The following is a 15245-nucleotide window of genomic DNA, read 5'->3' as shown; positions in this document are numbered from 1 at the left end:
TTTTACATTCATACATATATTATACTTTGCAAAAAAAAAAAAATTAGTAATGAAAATATAAGTATGAAACTTCTAACCAATACAGAATTTTCCTACTTGTGTGAACTTTTATGGATGGAAATATAATTTCACAACTGTAATTACCATAATAACCAGCATTTCGACTGCTATAATTTACTATATGTAATAAATCCACAAATCATATATATAGTGAGTAGCAAAATCATGAATATTTCAAAAAAATATTGGCAGAGAAAACTTTTCTTAATTGTATGTGCAAATACAAAATTCATAAACAAAAGCAATTTTAATGTGTCTGTTTATTATACACAATATTTCATGTCAACATATAAAATAAAATGCAATATGATGAAATATGTCACCAAATACAGAGTTCACAATACATACAATATGACTTCATATGATATCTAAAGTGTCAAATTTATAATTTTTACATGTTTTATTTTTAATCAGCAAGTTCGAGCCTTTGAAATTTATCGACATCGTAGAAACCAGCTTTTACAACTCTTCCTCCAAAATAACGCCCATTTAAGTCCACAACAGCTAAAAAGGAAAAAAACGAAAAACAAAAATTGTACTACACAAAATTTAATACATATATTTTATACTAAATGTTAGCAGCAAAAATAAATATATAATTATATTCCACTTTACAAAAATATATTAAATAATTCCAGACACATTAACGGAACTTTCAAGGTCATGAAGATATTTTCATGCAGCTTCAAAAGAGTATATACATATAACATGTCTATAAGAGCTACCTTACTTCCAATTGCAAAAATGTTTTAAATCGCACAAAAAAAATTTAAAAGTGCCCATTTTTTCCAATTTTCAAAATAACCCAAATTGAAATAGCACATGAATTTAAACAAAATTTATTTCTATTTGAGCACTGACAGAATATTTTATTATTAGTGTTTTAATTTTAACCATGTGCTGACATTAACATGGTATACTATAGCATTTCTGTCACATATTGCTTATACCTATATTTAGCCAGCCATTATAGAATAGTTTTTATACTACATATGTTGGTTAACATTACCTAAAATTTCATAATATTTCAATATTTAACTGCATTTAAAATTTAAAAATTTATCAATATTACCAGCTTTTCAGACTTATATGTCCTTTCAATGAGAATATTTTTCTAATATTTTAATTATACTGCAAATCGTGAGAATAAGATTACAATACCTTTTATAGCTGACTCAAGACGCTTGAACTCGATAAATATCCTTACAGACTCTTCTTCAGGAACATTCCCACCAGGGATTTCAAAAATTATGCATTTAACAACTTCACCATATTTACTACATTCTTCTTTGGTTTCAGGCTCTAAATCTTCATCAACTTCACCAGGGCCAACCATGTTCTTTAGGGCATAAGAAACAATACATTTAGATCAGGCAACACAGCAATACATTCAAGCAACAGAAAACAGAACTTTAATTTTATAAATAAAATAATTTTATAAATAACTGTTTGGTCAGCACAAATTATATTGCACATTATTTTCAAATAATAAAGATTTATTCATCATAACACATCAGCAAAAGCAATATGTCCTATGAATCCATATATAAACAAATTCCAGATAGTTATTTGAAAAAGTTTCATATTTTCTACCTGTTAACTAGGTAAAAAATTTCAGATTTTTATATTATAACCTCAAATATTATTTATTTTATATTATTAACTCATATGTAAGGTACATAAAATTAATAAAAGATTTTTTTTAAAAAAATAAATACTTTCAGATTTTATATTACGTCCAAAGGTCCACCTTGCACAAAAAAAAAGGACAATTCTATATTTCCCATTCTACTGAACCAACTGTCGAAATTTAACTTGCATTTTCCCTGTCTCAAAAGTGCAACTTCGAATATATATTAGATTTGTATATATCATTGTTCTAACATAAGTATTTTGACACAAAATTAGACTTTTTCTGAAATAACCCACCCATTTTTCCCATTTGATTCTATGACTCATTATGCCTAAATATTAAATTTTGTAATTTTTGGTGAGATACTTATGAGGAAATTTAAAAATTTACCTTTGCGCATTTTTTTTTTCACCTTGCACCAAGAATTATTCACTTGGCGAACTTCTTAATTTACAGCAACCTATTTACCTTTCCTTTTTTTCATTGTATTACGAGCAGAGAAAACGTTATTGTTCATTCTTTCAAATAATTTTAAACAAAGTGCATAAATCACATTTAGCGTTATTATCACTTATAACAAATATGCCAAATTTCAAAATGTGCCAATTCACATATATCTCAGAGAATTTTGAATAAAAAATTCCAACTTTTTACAGGTATGCTTAGAAATACATCTATTTTAAGATGATGGTAAAAATTTTATAGGTTATAATTCACATTTTTTTGAAAAATTTATACAAATTATATTAAAATATGAATTTAAAAAAATTATAAAAAATGGGAGAATTTTACTTGGAATGAACCTAAATTTTGGAATGTGAAAGGAAGACTCAAATATGTTTAACAAAAAAAAAAGAGATAAGTATATACCAAATTCAATTAACATGGCGGAGCTAAAATTTTGCGAACTAACTTTTTAATAACTACTTGTGTGATTTTTACAAAACTTGGTGTTTTGGCATAATTCCATTTGTAGAATCGATATAAGAAAAAAAAAATGGTATGTTATTTCATAAAAAGTTCAATTTTGTGTCAGGCATATTTTTTACAGCATATTTTTTTAGAATTTCCAATAGATAGTCTTGTCTATTTTACAATAGTCTAAAGATGAAAATATTTTATTCCGTACAATACGTTGCCACTGCTCGCTTTGAAATCGTTTAGTTTCGTAATTGAAAATCATTTAAGCTTAAAAAATAAGAAAGATATAATAAAACAAATTCAAAATTCAAGATTCAGGCTTTCAGGTACCTATATTTGGGTGGAGGAATATGTTATTTAAAGTTTGATGTCTCTAAGTATAGTTTCTTCCACAATGCAAGAAACATACATATATTCATGCAGATTCTTCAATGTTTAATTTCTTTAAATATAGTACAGGGCGATAATATTTGGTGGCAACAGTTTGAAAAGTGATACAGCCGTTTATAGTAATTTGATGCAAAATGCTGTTTTGAGACCAATAGCCCTTCTGGACTAATGCCCCTTTGGACTAATAATTTACAATTAAAGGAAAAACTACGTGGAAATAATGAAAAATATAAACATCTAAACATTTCTCCAATTATTAAAGAAATTTTCAAAACTATATTGTTGTTGTCTTGCTTAGAAAGCAAGGAAGGTCTTATAATATTATGCTAGATTTATTATCCATATTAAATATTTTGATAATGTGCATTATTACTTTTGTCGGTTTTGTCACTGATGAAGGAAAAAATTTCACTAAGTTTAGATGTCACACCAAAGGAAAACAACAACAAAAAATCAACAAACAAACAAAAAACTTTAATAGAATTTTACTTTATTTCCAAAGTTATAAATTCTTACTGAGATGAATTTTTTCAATGACTTTTTAGATGGCCACAAAGCTTGTCTGATTAGCAGTATGTAAATCTTACCACTGTCAGGAATGTGATTTTTGAAGCAATAAAGCAGTTGCTGACATGATGGAATTTTTTTTGGGGGGGGAGAATTTTTCACAATGCATCTCCATATGGCTTTTATACTTTTATCTGATACTCATTTTTGCAAATCTGGATGAAAAGCAAAATATCCTTTTCTTGGAAAGTTGCAATAGTTTCACTTTAGTGGTGAAAATTATACTCATTTTGAATCCTGGGAGAGTACAATTTCTCACCAAAACAAAAATATTTTACAAATTTTATTACTTGATTCTGGTTATGGTTTTGTTTTTACTTCAATTAAATGCCTTCAAACTTGGCAATCATTCACTGATCATTGATAAAAACAACAAATACTCTGTTACATAATGTTACTATACTGCTGTACTATAATTGTTAGGCATTTCTCTATACTACAAAATGGTAATGCTACCTATGAGAATACGGTTTTCTATAATGCAGCATTGCTTAGGTAGCAGCAAATGAATTTTTTTAATGATAAAAAGGTGGTCAATGCATAAGAAATTTTGAGAATCCCCCCCTTTTTTTAAACGAGTTCAAGTCACCCTGGTTAGGCAAATGTTAGCAGAGGCCTGGAAAGAGGGCATGCAAGATTCGTCAAAGTTTAAAAATATTCAAAAGTCTTAAAGTTCTCTTCAGAAACTGGCAGTAGAAGAAAAGATAGGAGATTCTCCAGACCAAAACTTGAATACAGTTTGGCAAATTTATGTCATTACCATTCATGCTGTTCAGGTCTATGGCAAGAACACATTTTAATTTCCTCATGATTATTATTATGAACTCATCCATAATCTGCACACATGATTAGCAATATAAGTTCAACTTTAAACATATAACACAAGAATTTTACCACAGAAAAGATAGTTAACAGTCTAATATTTATAGTCCTGATCAAACAGACTAAATAATCCCATTTTTAAATAAGAGGTAGATGAGTTACCCGTAATAAGACAACTTTTGAAGGAGATTTCATTATTTCTGTGATGGAATCTACTTGTGAATTGGATGCAGGAGAATTTGCGGCTGGCTGAGGTGGTGGAGGTGGCTGAAATTGAGGCGGTGATGGAGGTTGAGCTTCAGTAACTGAAATACAAAAACCAAGAAATTATACTTACATGCAAATCAAATTAATTATATCATAGAGAAACCAAATAAAAAAGCATTAACTAAAATGACCAAAATTTTTTCATGAAATTAAATTTTCAGCATTTAAATAATAAATCAATTTTAATTAATGGCTCAATTGGCTTATGACTTCCAATTCAAAGAGATTATGTAAAGTTAAAACAACTGAAATAAATACATAAAAATTTTAAATCAGCCCCCCCACGGAAAAAAAAGACACTAACTTAGATTGGTGTATATATTGAACAGAGCTCAGTTACAATTCGGATTTTTTTTTTAATTTATGCAAATTAAACATCTCTTTTGCCTAATTTTAAATTTATATTGCCATATTACTCTTCCAAATAAATATATAAAATTTTATAAATCTTTCCTTTTTTACCCTAAATGGCAAAACATTAATTATATAAAACCTCTATAAATTAATTCTTTACTTCTATACAAATAAATTCTATAGAAAGCATATTCAGTATTTTACCCTCTATGGAATTACGAGTAATTTAAAACACAATTTTGAAATAGATACATAAGTATAAAATTTGATGACACATTAAAATTAAATTATCACAAATTAGATTTACATTGCTTTTACAATATTCTGATTAATTTTATTTTTAGCATGGCAATTCAAGTACTATTATAATATAGCAAATTTTAATGCACACGCTTACACTTTGGAAGATCTTTTTCATGTATAATTTTGCCTCCTCTTTTACTTGTCTTTTCAACTTGTAAGGCTTGGCTCATGCCCTGTTCTTTTTTCCCTAAGCCTTGGCCCTCTTTAAAACCATACTTAGCCATAATTCTAGCAGCAACAGAACTTCTACAATTAAAAATAACAATACATTACAACATTCATATTACACACATAAAACGTCAAATTGTACTATTTTTGTCAGCCCAGAATGAAACCAAATATATAATGAACTAAATTAAACAAATCCTATAAAAATATGTTATTTAAAATAGCAAAGGATATTACTCTTAGTAAAGTCCTAGAATTGTATTATAATGCTGAATATACATTATAAAATATTTATAAATTATTTTAATGACAGTTATTAGTATGTGTTTAGATCAGTTGGAATTCATATATTTTAAATAGCTGTGACACTATTTGGACTGTCCATTTTCTACGACAAATACTTGTCAATATTTATGTTATCAAACAGTCATTCTACTAGAAGAGCAATAAAAAAGAATGCAATATATATACAAACATATCAGCCTATTAAATTCTTCGCTCTGAAAATAAAAATCATATCTAAAATTTTTAAAACTAATTTCAAGAATGAACTCCAAAATTATGCAATGCATTAATAAACTAGAAAACTTTACACTCCGTACTTACTATGGTCAATTGTAGCATAAATTTTGCATATATGTGTCATCAGTTTATACTTACTAATTTCACTGTTTATTATCATTACTTCATTGCCTTTTTATTTGCTATATTACTAATATTCAGTATTATTTGAATACTTATTGCTACTAATCATAAGAAAGTTATTAGCTTACTTGTTATCAGCTTACCTGTTATAGCTTACTTGTTTTAATATATATTATCTTACACTGCACTACAGTATACTTAGTTTATCACCCCTTTGTAATTGTTACAGTTTAAGAATTATTACCTTTGTAAAATAATATTAATATGCACTGTGAATTTTACAATATTGTACATGTGATTTCATTACTGTTTCATTATATTTTTATACAGTGGCCGTTATTGCTGTTACAAAATTCTTATGATTATTATCAGTCATGATAACGTTTTCTCCTGTATGCTCTTAGAATAATTTAAAACTTTTTGTTTAATCTTATACAGTCATTAGGTTTATTTTGAAGGAGGAATTGGGGAAAACGAGCAATGCCCTTGACAGGATTCAAACTCTGGACTTTACCTTTGCTAGACAGATGTGTTTCCAATTAAACCATGAAATGAAATGGTAAGAAGGCATAAAAGTCCATAGAATTTCATTACATAATGTAATATAGTGTTATGTATTATGAATAGTGTTACGAATTTGGTATTATGTTAAAAAAAAAAAAAAACTTATGTTAGTTCAATTATAAATTAAATGGTTTTATTTCTCGCGCAGTGCAGCACGTGACGAATATTAAAAGAAAGCTAAGCCGGAAAATTGAAAATACAAGAGCGCGTGCATTAAATAAATAAATATGTCTTTTTGATTTCGAGAAAGTACCAGAAAATTCTAGCGCATGATTTTAAAATCTTATAAAAGGAGGAAAACATCTCAGTTCGTGGTAGTTGCTTAGTTTGTTGTTGTTTAGAAAACTGCTCTTGTTGATTGTAGCGAATTCGCGGATTAGCTTTCTTTAGCTGTTTTGAATTAAGTTCTTTTGAACGTTTGAGTAGTTAAAAGATAACTACTGTGATATATTGTGATACTGCACGATTATTTGAGGACATTTAATCATATTTGTTGTTATAATAAAATTTTTTTTTCATTTTTCATCGGACTTGTGCATTCATTTCGTAACAAACCCGTACGCAAGCAACAATTTTTTTTTGTCAGAAGTAGGATTTGAATGCCAATAACAAGAGCGATGGAGGAGCAATTGAGGTAGCTCATCAGTGCTTTTGCTGCATTTAAAGAAGAAATGAAAGAAAAGATGGATGCTGGTCAGAAAAAGATGGAAGAATCCATTAAAAAGGAAATGGAATCCGTTAAAAAGGAAATGGAAGTCGTTCACGAAAAGTTGGAAGCTGGTCAAGTAACTTTTAAGGAAGATATAAAAGCTGTACATGAAAAGATTGAAGCAGGTCAAGACGAAATGAAAAGAGAAATAACCTGCGTAATAGAAAGTAAATTTGAGGCTATGGAAGACAGAATAGGAGCTGTCGAAAATAAAGTCGGGCAAATTGAAGAAAAGGTTTCTTCTGTCAAAGATGAAATAGAAGATAGAGTGTCGGCTGTGGAGCAACGAGTCGAAGGAAGAGTTTCGGCCGTCCAACAACAAATTGAAGAGAGAGTTGCCAAAGAAATGGAAACTTTAAAAATATTCGCAGTCCGGTTCTCCGAGCGTGGGTTCGATTGCGTACGGGTTCGTTACGAAATAAATGCACAAATCCGATGAAAAACGAACAAAAAATTATTATTCTAACAACAAATATGATTAAATGTCCTCAAATAATCGTGCAGTATCACAATATATCACAGTAGTTACCTTTTAACTACTCAAACATTCAAAAGAGCTTAATTCAAAACAGCTAAAGAAAGCTAATCCGCGAATTCGCTACAATCAACAACAGCAGTTTTCTAAACAACAACAAACTAAGCAACTACCACGAACTGAGATGTTTTCCTCCTTTTATAAGATTTTAAAATCACGCGCTAGAATTTTCTGGTATTTTCTCGAAATCAAAAAGACATATTTATTTATTTAATGCACGCGCTCTTGTATTTTCAATTTTCCGGCTTAGCTTTCTTTTAATATTTGTCACTCGCTGCACTGCGCGAGAAATAAAACCATTTAATTTATCATTCAACTAACATAAGCTTTTTGAATACCAAATTCATAACAATACTATAACACCACCATGCTGTTATTTGTTAACTTTTAGTTTGTTAGGTATATATTAGCGCTGTTAAAAATTGTTTCATAGTTCATTATATGCCATATTTTGTTTCTGGTAAGATTGTTATGATCGATATGCAATTTGTAACAGCAATTTATTAATTTTTTTTATTTGATACACATTAGTTAGTTTATTTTTTACAGTATTTCACAGAATTATTTTTGTATAATTGAGCCAGTATCTTAAGGAATACTATTCTTGGTAAAAAAGACATCAAAGTAATCTTGTTGGTCCCCATGGGACCATCTAAAGTAACTACTAAAGAGTAGATGATGTAATATCTGTTGATTTAAGCTTTCTTTTGAAGCTGTTATAGCACTGAAATGGCATGTTATACTATTAAGGAGCAAATAATATTTTTAAAAAATTAATGTGATCAACACATCCAAAATATAAAAAAGACAACATTAAATACCCAGTGGCAAAAGGAGTGGTTGGAATAGGCACTGATTCCTTTTTCTCTGTGGATTCCAATAAAGAAGGTGGCGGGGCTATAGCAGCACCAGAATTTGGAACTAAATTTTTAAAAAATTCAAATTTCAAAGTTAATATGAAAAGTAAAAACATAAAAAATATCACTGGTTATGAATATACATATATCATTCTAATTCAGATACATTTTAAAAGCACAATACTAATAAATGATTTTTAATGAATGGAACCTGCAGTTCCTTTTCTCGTAAATAAGTGAAGGTTCAGTACACAAATTAAACAAAAAACATTAAACATAAATTTAAAAATGGCATAAAATACTCTGGGTGAACACCCTGGAACCACATTTAAACACAGATAAAAGCACAGAAGTTTTCATAGTTGATGGAGACACCATCATTCTACCAAGAAATTACGTGGTATTGTCTCGCATTCCCATATACCTAGCATTAAGATATATCAAATAACATTGTAAGATATTGTAGCCATTGTGGCTCAGTACATAATTACATAACTTACATGATTATTATATTATTTCATACATTCATATTATTTTAAAGCAGTACACATTACAAAGACAACACTGTCAGAAATTTGCAAATGTATATTGTGCAACATCCAAATACAGTAGTAACACAGAGACTTTTAGAAACAAACTAAATGAATATTTAATTCTTATTCTAGGCACTGTTCCTATTACCCCCCTCAAAAAAAAAGGTAAAATAAGTTTAAAAAAATAAAATTATATAACGAGGCATAGGTTCAAGTTTTGCAAGCTTGTCGATAATCTCGGCGATTTGTCCCATCAGATGTTCCACAAAGCTTCTGTATTGTTAGTAGGGATTTTAAGGTGGTGTCTTCTGGTAAGTGGGCAGATGGTAAGATGATAGTCTACGGTACCAATTTCTCCACAGACATACAGGTTAGTGTTACTGATGCTGTGTCTATTAAAATATTCAGAAAAGGATATGTGCAGTAATAAATCTTGTTAATGTTGAATGGGAAGTAATGTTGTGTTTGATGTTTACTTATAATGTTTACTTTATAATATTGATGTTTACTTTATAATGTAGTAGTACATGCAATGGCCTTGTTCACATTCATCCCACTCTGTTTGCCATTTGCTTTATGCCTTGCATTTCAGTTGCGTCTTCAAGTATGAGCATGGCCAAACTACTGGCTGGGGATAATGAATATTTCATGATGCTGCTTCCTTAGCTAATCTGTCAGTAATTTCATTTCCACTCACCCCACCATACACTTTCCCCCAGGAGAGCATGATGTTATGATGTTGATGCCTCTATTTCAGTCTCTGGATTTATGTAACTATAGGGTATGTGTGGTGATGGTTGCGAACTGACAGAAATACCCACATGCTGTCTGTAAGGATGGTAATGTGCAGTGGGTTTCACTGAGTGACATACTGGATAGCTCTGGAAATAGCTATCCTGCCTCAAACACAGTGTTATTATTGCTTAGTCACTGCTTCTATACACATAAGGTTTCTTGTCCATGTTGAAGAACTAGTAATCTGCCAACTTTTGTTTTTCATATGCAGGCCTTCCAGGTATACAGCCATAGTATTGTTTCTGGGGGTGTTATGAAGGTGAAAATATATGTTTAACCTTGCCTTTAAAATGCTGGGTAAACACATAGCATCATCGCTTGCATTACATAATTGTTTGGATAATGCCACTAATCAAAAAAGCTTAAGGGAGTGTGAAGATGAAATACTGATTAGATTACTTCTTGCTTAATACAAACATGCAATGGTGTTAGACCTGCCAGGACATTAATCGATGTATTTGCTGTTGTGAGAAATGCCCTTGTGATGTTTACTGCAAATAAGCATTGGATGCTGAGATGTTTTACTATTCTCTCTTGCATCGGCTGGACCCACACTTAAACAGCATATATAACCATTCTTTCTACGATAGTTGACTAGAGTCTTTTGAATGTGCAAATTTAGTCCCTGATTCCTTTTTTGGAATAGTCAGAGATTTTGCACAATACATCTAGTATGTTAATTCAGAAGACAAACAACAAAAATCAGCATTATATTTACAAAATTTTGTAAATATAATGCTGATTTTTGTTGTTTGTCTTCTGAATTAGTATTTATTCGGTGTGTTATTGTGTCTTAATCTAGTATGTTGCTTGTGTTCCTTAATATGGAGAATATAAGTCAGTCTTTAATCTCATGTATTTTAATTCTTTCATGGTTTTAATCCTGTTCTTGTTGATTACAATGTTGCTCAAGTCCCTTTTTGGGAATTATAAGGTCTTCTGATTTGCCTTCTGAGATGGTCAATTTCAAGGCACTGCAGAGAGTTCTGAGTTCCATGTATCTTCAGCTTGTTTCTGGATTTCTCCTGGACTATGAAGGCAACATCATCTGTATAAGCTATTACTTGTGTGTGCTCAGGATAGGTAGTAGTTAATTGAAGGTCAGATTCCATAAGACTAGACCAGCATATGATCCTTGTGCCTCTTTGCATTGTATGACGGCATTGTTACGCATGATGATCTGCTCATGGTTCAAGAGGTAACTTGTTAAGGCTTGATGTATGTTTTCAGGGTATCTTCCTTGTTTCAGTGAATGTTTAATAGCTGGCCACCACAATGTTTTCAAAGCACTCTTAAGATCAAGACTGAGGATGATTGAGTGGTAGTCATTGTGCATGATCTCCATGATGTAGTTTTTCATAATCATGAGTGTATGTGTGGTAGATTTCCCTTCTCTAAAGCTGTACTCAATGAATTGTATAATCAATGAACACCAGTACAGCTTTAGAGAAGGGAAATCTACCACACATACACTCATGATTATGAAAAACTACATTGCCTGAAGCATAACCACTAGGAAAAGTATATGAAAAAACACTTTTCCTAGCATTGAATGCAGGTACATTGGACAGGAGGAATCTGGGCTACTAGGACCTTTGTTGTATTTAAGGGAGAATATGACTTGCTCAACTTTGAAATCAGTGGGGAAGATGCCAGCCTGCAGAAGTTTGTTGAGAAAAATTAAGAAAACTTTTATAAATAATTTTGATTATTGCATAATTTATGTCATGTGGACCAGATGTTTTCTTTAAATTAAGGTTCTCGAAGATCTGCTGTATTTCTCCTTTTGTGAATTCTTTACCATGTGTAGTGCTGACTTCTATATTGTTTGAATTGTTACTTTGCTGTGGCTTCTGAAGGGCAGTCCACCAGGGAGACTGCAAACAGGATTACTGTTGAATGTTTTTATTATGTCATTTGTTGCATTATTGTCCATGTGGATTCTTGAAGATGGAACTGCAAGGCTTGTAGACTTTGTTGGTAGCAATTTTGTACAAAATGCCATATGAATCTCTATTTTAAGTGCAGAAGTCTCTCCAGCTTTGTATCTTAGCACTGATGATCATTCTTTTGCAGACTGCTCTTTCGTTTCTAAATTATTCTAAAGTAGTAGTTGGAATATTCAGTCGTCTCTGTTTTGAATTTATGATGTAGCGCTCTGTATTTATTTTGCTACATGCAGATATATCCTTGGTCCACCAACTAAGAGTGTATAGTTTCATTATTTATCTACTTGGGAGTATTTCCTCAAATGTATTGCATAATATACTAAACAGTTGTATTGTGAATACATGTAGGGCTTCACTCTTGTACTTACCTGTAGATCTGCTATTATTGTAGAAAGATTTTGTCAAATGAGTTTCCTGAAGATGTTAATTTTGCTACTTCTGAGGTTGTAGTGTAAGGATCTTAAGTTTTACTAACGTTTATTTTATTTTAAATCTTTACTATCACTTCTTATTTTCTACTTCCGGCCAGAATTATAAGCGTTAATGTTTTTATGCAAAGTTTGTCTGGCGAACGCCAAGTATTTAAGTTGTGGCTTTTTGCCAAGCGAGAGGGAGGAAGCAGTTAGTCGAAGCAGGCCGCTTACCTTAGAAGTTTTACGCAGTTGCTGGTTGCCTTCCAGGCTAGAGGTTTTAATCCTCTTGATAAATTTTAAACGTATTGTAGTGTTCACAGTTATCTGTACTACATACGGCTTCCTGTTAATATAAGGCCAATCTTCCACGTTTATTATTTTAAAGTTAAATTAGAGTTTAGTTCTATTTTTATATTTTTACGTTAGACCCCAAGTAGCGGGTCTGTGTATTCCGAAGTACGGAAGTTATTGTAAATAGAGAAAAATAAAGGGTTTTGTATACCCTTCTTGTGTATCCTGTCTACTTCCCACAATTGCTGAACATACCTTTAGTAAGCTCTCTGTTCCGAGTCAGGTCCTTGCATGTTCCCGAAGAAGGTTAGACGGAACATTGAACCTGATAGTGGCGCCCAACGAAGAAGAATAACCATGGCCGAGTTTCAAGAAGAACCTGTGCTGCCTGCAGAAGCGGCTCAGAATCCAGAAATGCCAGCTGCCGCCCTGGAAGGATTTGGTTACATCGTCCAGACCATGCGCGCTTCGATGAAACCAGAAGCAACATTTAATGGAAATTCACCGGTAACCAGTTTTTTGAAAAAATTGGATGACCACTTCATGCTCTACCCCGTGCACGAATTTCAAAAAGTTACCTTAGCTACCAGCGCTTTGAGAGGCCAAGCGCTTAACTGGTTCAAATGTATAGGCAGAAGTCTCTTGGGTCAAGCAGGAAGTCCCACCTATACTTACGAGAATTTCACGACTGCCCTAGTAAAAGCCTTCCCTGTCGTAAGGGATCGTGCGAAATTAGAAACGGAACTTTTTAGTATATATCAACAAAGAATCGAAAATGTCTCAAGCTTTATTTTAAGAAAAATTCACGTCTTCAAACTCTTGTATGGAAACCGTCCGGATCCTGAGATAATTCAAGTGATTTTGCCGAGGTTACTGCCCCAAGTGCAAGACTTTATTGAATTAAGAAATCCGACTACACTGGAAAAGTTATTTCAGCTAGCAATCCAGTTTGAAAGTAGAAGAACGGCGGACATCGAAAGAAGACGCCAATATCAACAGCGAAACCAATTTGGTGTGCCAAGACTACAGCAAACTCAAGCACACGGCTACGGAAGCAAAGCGAACAGCCGGGGAACGTCGACAGTTCAATAGCAATCCAGAAAAAAAGTCTCAAGGCCAGGGGAAAAAGAAGGAAAGCACGGAAATGAAAAATAAGTTAAACTAAAATGGATTTCTGCTGACGAGAGGGTGCGGAAATCGGAAGGCCAAGAAAACCCCTCTTCCTTCAAGTTAAATACAGTAATGGTGAAAAATTTGACTCTTCCGAAGATTGAAGTGTTGGTGAATAATATCCCAGCCACCGCACTCCTGGATACAGGCGCGCAGTGTTCCTGTGTGGCAGAAGATTTTTTTAGAAAGTATTTTCAGAAATACCGCATATATAATTCGGATAATACGACAGTGTTAGCGGCGCAAGGAGAATTATGTAAGTGTATAGGTAAAGTACCGCTATATATCCGTATCAAGGACGAACAAGTAAAGGTGATATTTTTTATAGTAAAGAATCTGCAAGCACATATAATTTTAGGAATAGATTTTCTTTCAGACGCACACACAACGCTGGATTTTAATGAAGCGTCCCTTAAGCTGACAATGAAACCAGTTCGCGCAGAAAAGGCTGAACCGCCGATGTTAAATCTTGACCACCTGCCTAATGACGAGCAAGGAAGAATCCGACAAGTGGTAAGTGAATTTGCTTCGTTATTTAGTGACATTCCAGGATTTACTCAGGTTACTAACCATAGTATTGACACCGGAGATTCAATGCCAGTTCGCCAAAAAGCATACTGGTATGATAAGAATGAGGAAAAAAATATAGAATGGCATATCACCGATATGCTACGTAAAAAGATCATAACGCCCATCTCAAGTAGTTATGCTATCCCGGTGGTTTTATGTAAGAAAAATAATGACTATCCTTTGACGCATCCAAAAAGGTGGAGATTCGCAATCGATTACCGTAAATTAAACTCCATAACTAAATATCCGGTATATCCGTTACCTATAATTGAAGAAATTCTAAGGAACATAACATCCACCAAATATATGACAACTTTAGACTTAACGACTGGTTATTTTCAAATAGGGGTTAGGCCTGAGGACGTGCCTAAGACTGCTTTTATAACCAAGTCTGGCACTTATGCATTTTTGCGTATGCCGTTCGGCCTTTCAGGGGCCCCGGCAACATTTCAGCAATGTATGGACATTGTGTTAAGACCTGTTCTTGGAAAGTCCACATTTATCTATTTAGATGATATCATTATTACTAGTGATAATCTCGACCAACATGTACAGGATTTAAGACAGGTGTTTTCTTTATTAAATGAGGCCGGTCTAAAAGTTAATGTCGAAAAGTGCAAATTTGCAGCCCCTGAATTAAAATATTTAGGTTACAAGATATCTCAGAAAGGAATAGAGACAGACGAATCAAAAATAATCGCTGTACAAAAGTATCCGACTCCAAACACG

The 15245-nt window shown here is 32.1% G+C and overlaps 1 protein-coding gene across 3 annotated transcripts in view; it reads right to left on the bottom strand.

Moving 5' to 3' along the window:
* Positions 1–302: 302 nt before the first annotated feature.
* The window catches only part of LOC118179486 (splicing factor 45-like), a 75205-nt gene continuing 60262 nt past the window's right edge, over positions 303–15245 (bottom strand). For all 3 annotated transcript variants that reach the window (XM_085810592.1, XM_085810593.1, XM_085810594.1), the window contains 5 exons: positions 8760–8859; positions 5412–5563; positions 4556–4698; positions 1222–1399; positions 303–564 (listed from right to left, as the gene is read on the bottom strand). In XM_085810592.1, the coding sequence (XP_085666718.1) occupies positions 467–564; positions 1222–1399; positions 4556–4698; positions 5412–5563; positions 8760–8859 (671 nt within the window). In that variant the 3' untranslated portion in view covers positions 303–466. The remainder of the gene's footprint in view (positions 565–1221; positions 1400–4555; positions 4699–5411; positions 5564–8759; positions 8860–15245) is intronic.

Source organism: Stegodyphus dumicola, chromosome 2, assembly GCF_044657685.1.
Source record: "Stegodyphus dumicola isolate Sdum_Otavi_A_Nest chromosome 2, ASM4465768v1".
NCBI classification, from domain to species: Eukaryota; Metazoa; Arthropoda; class Arachnida; order Araneae; family Eresidae; genus Stegodyphus; species Stegodyphus dumicola.
The sequence above is the reverse complement of the archived record's forward strand: the minus strand, read 5'-3'. Positions and strand labels throughout refer to the sequence as shown.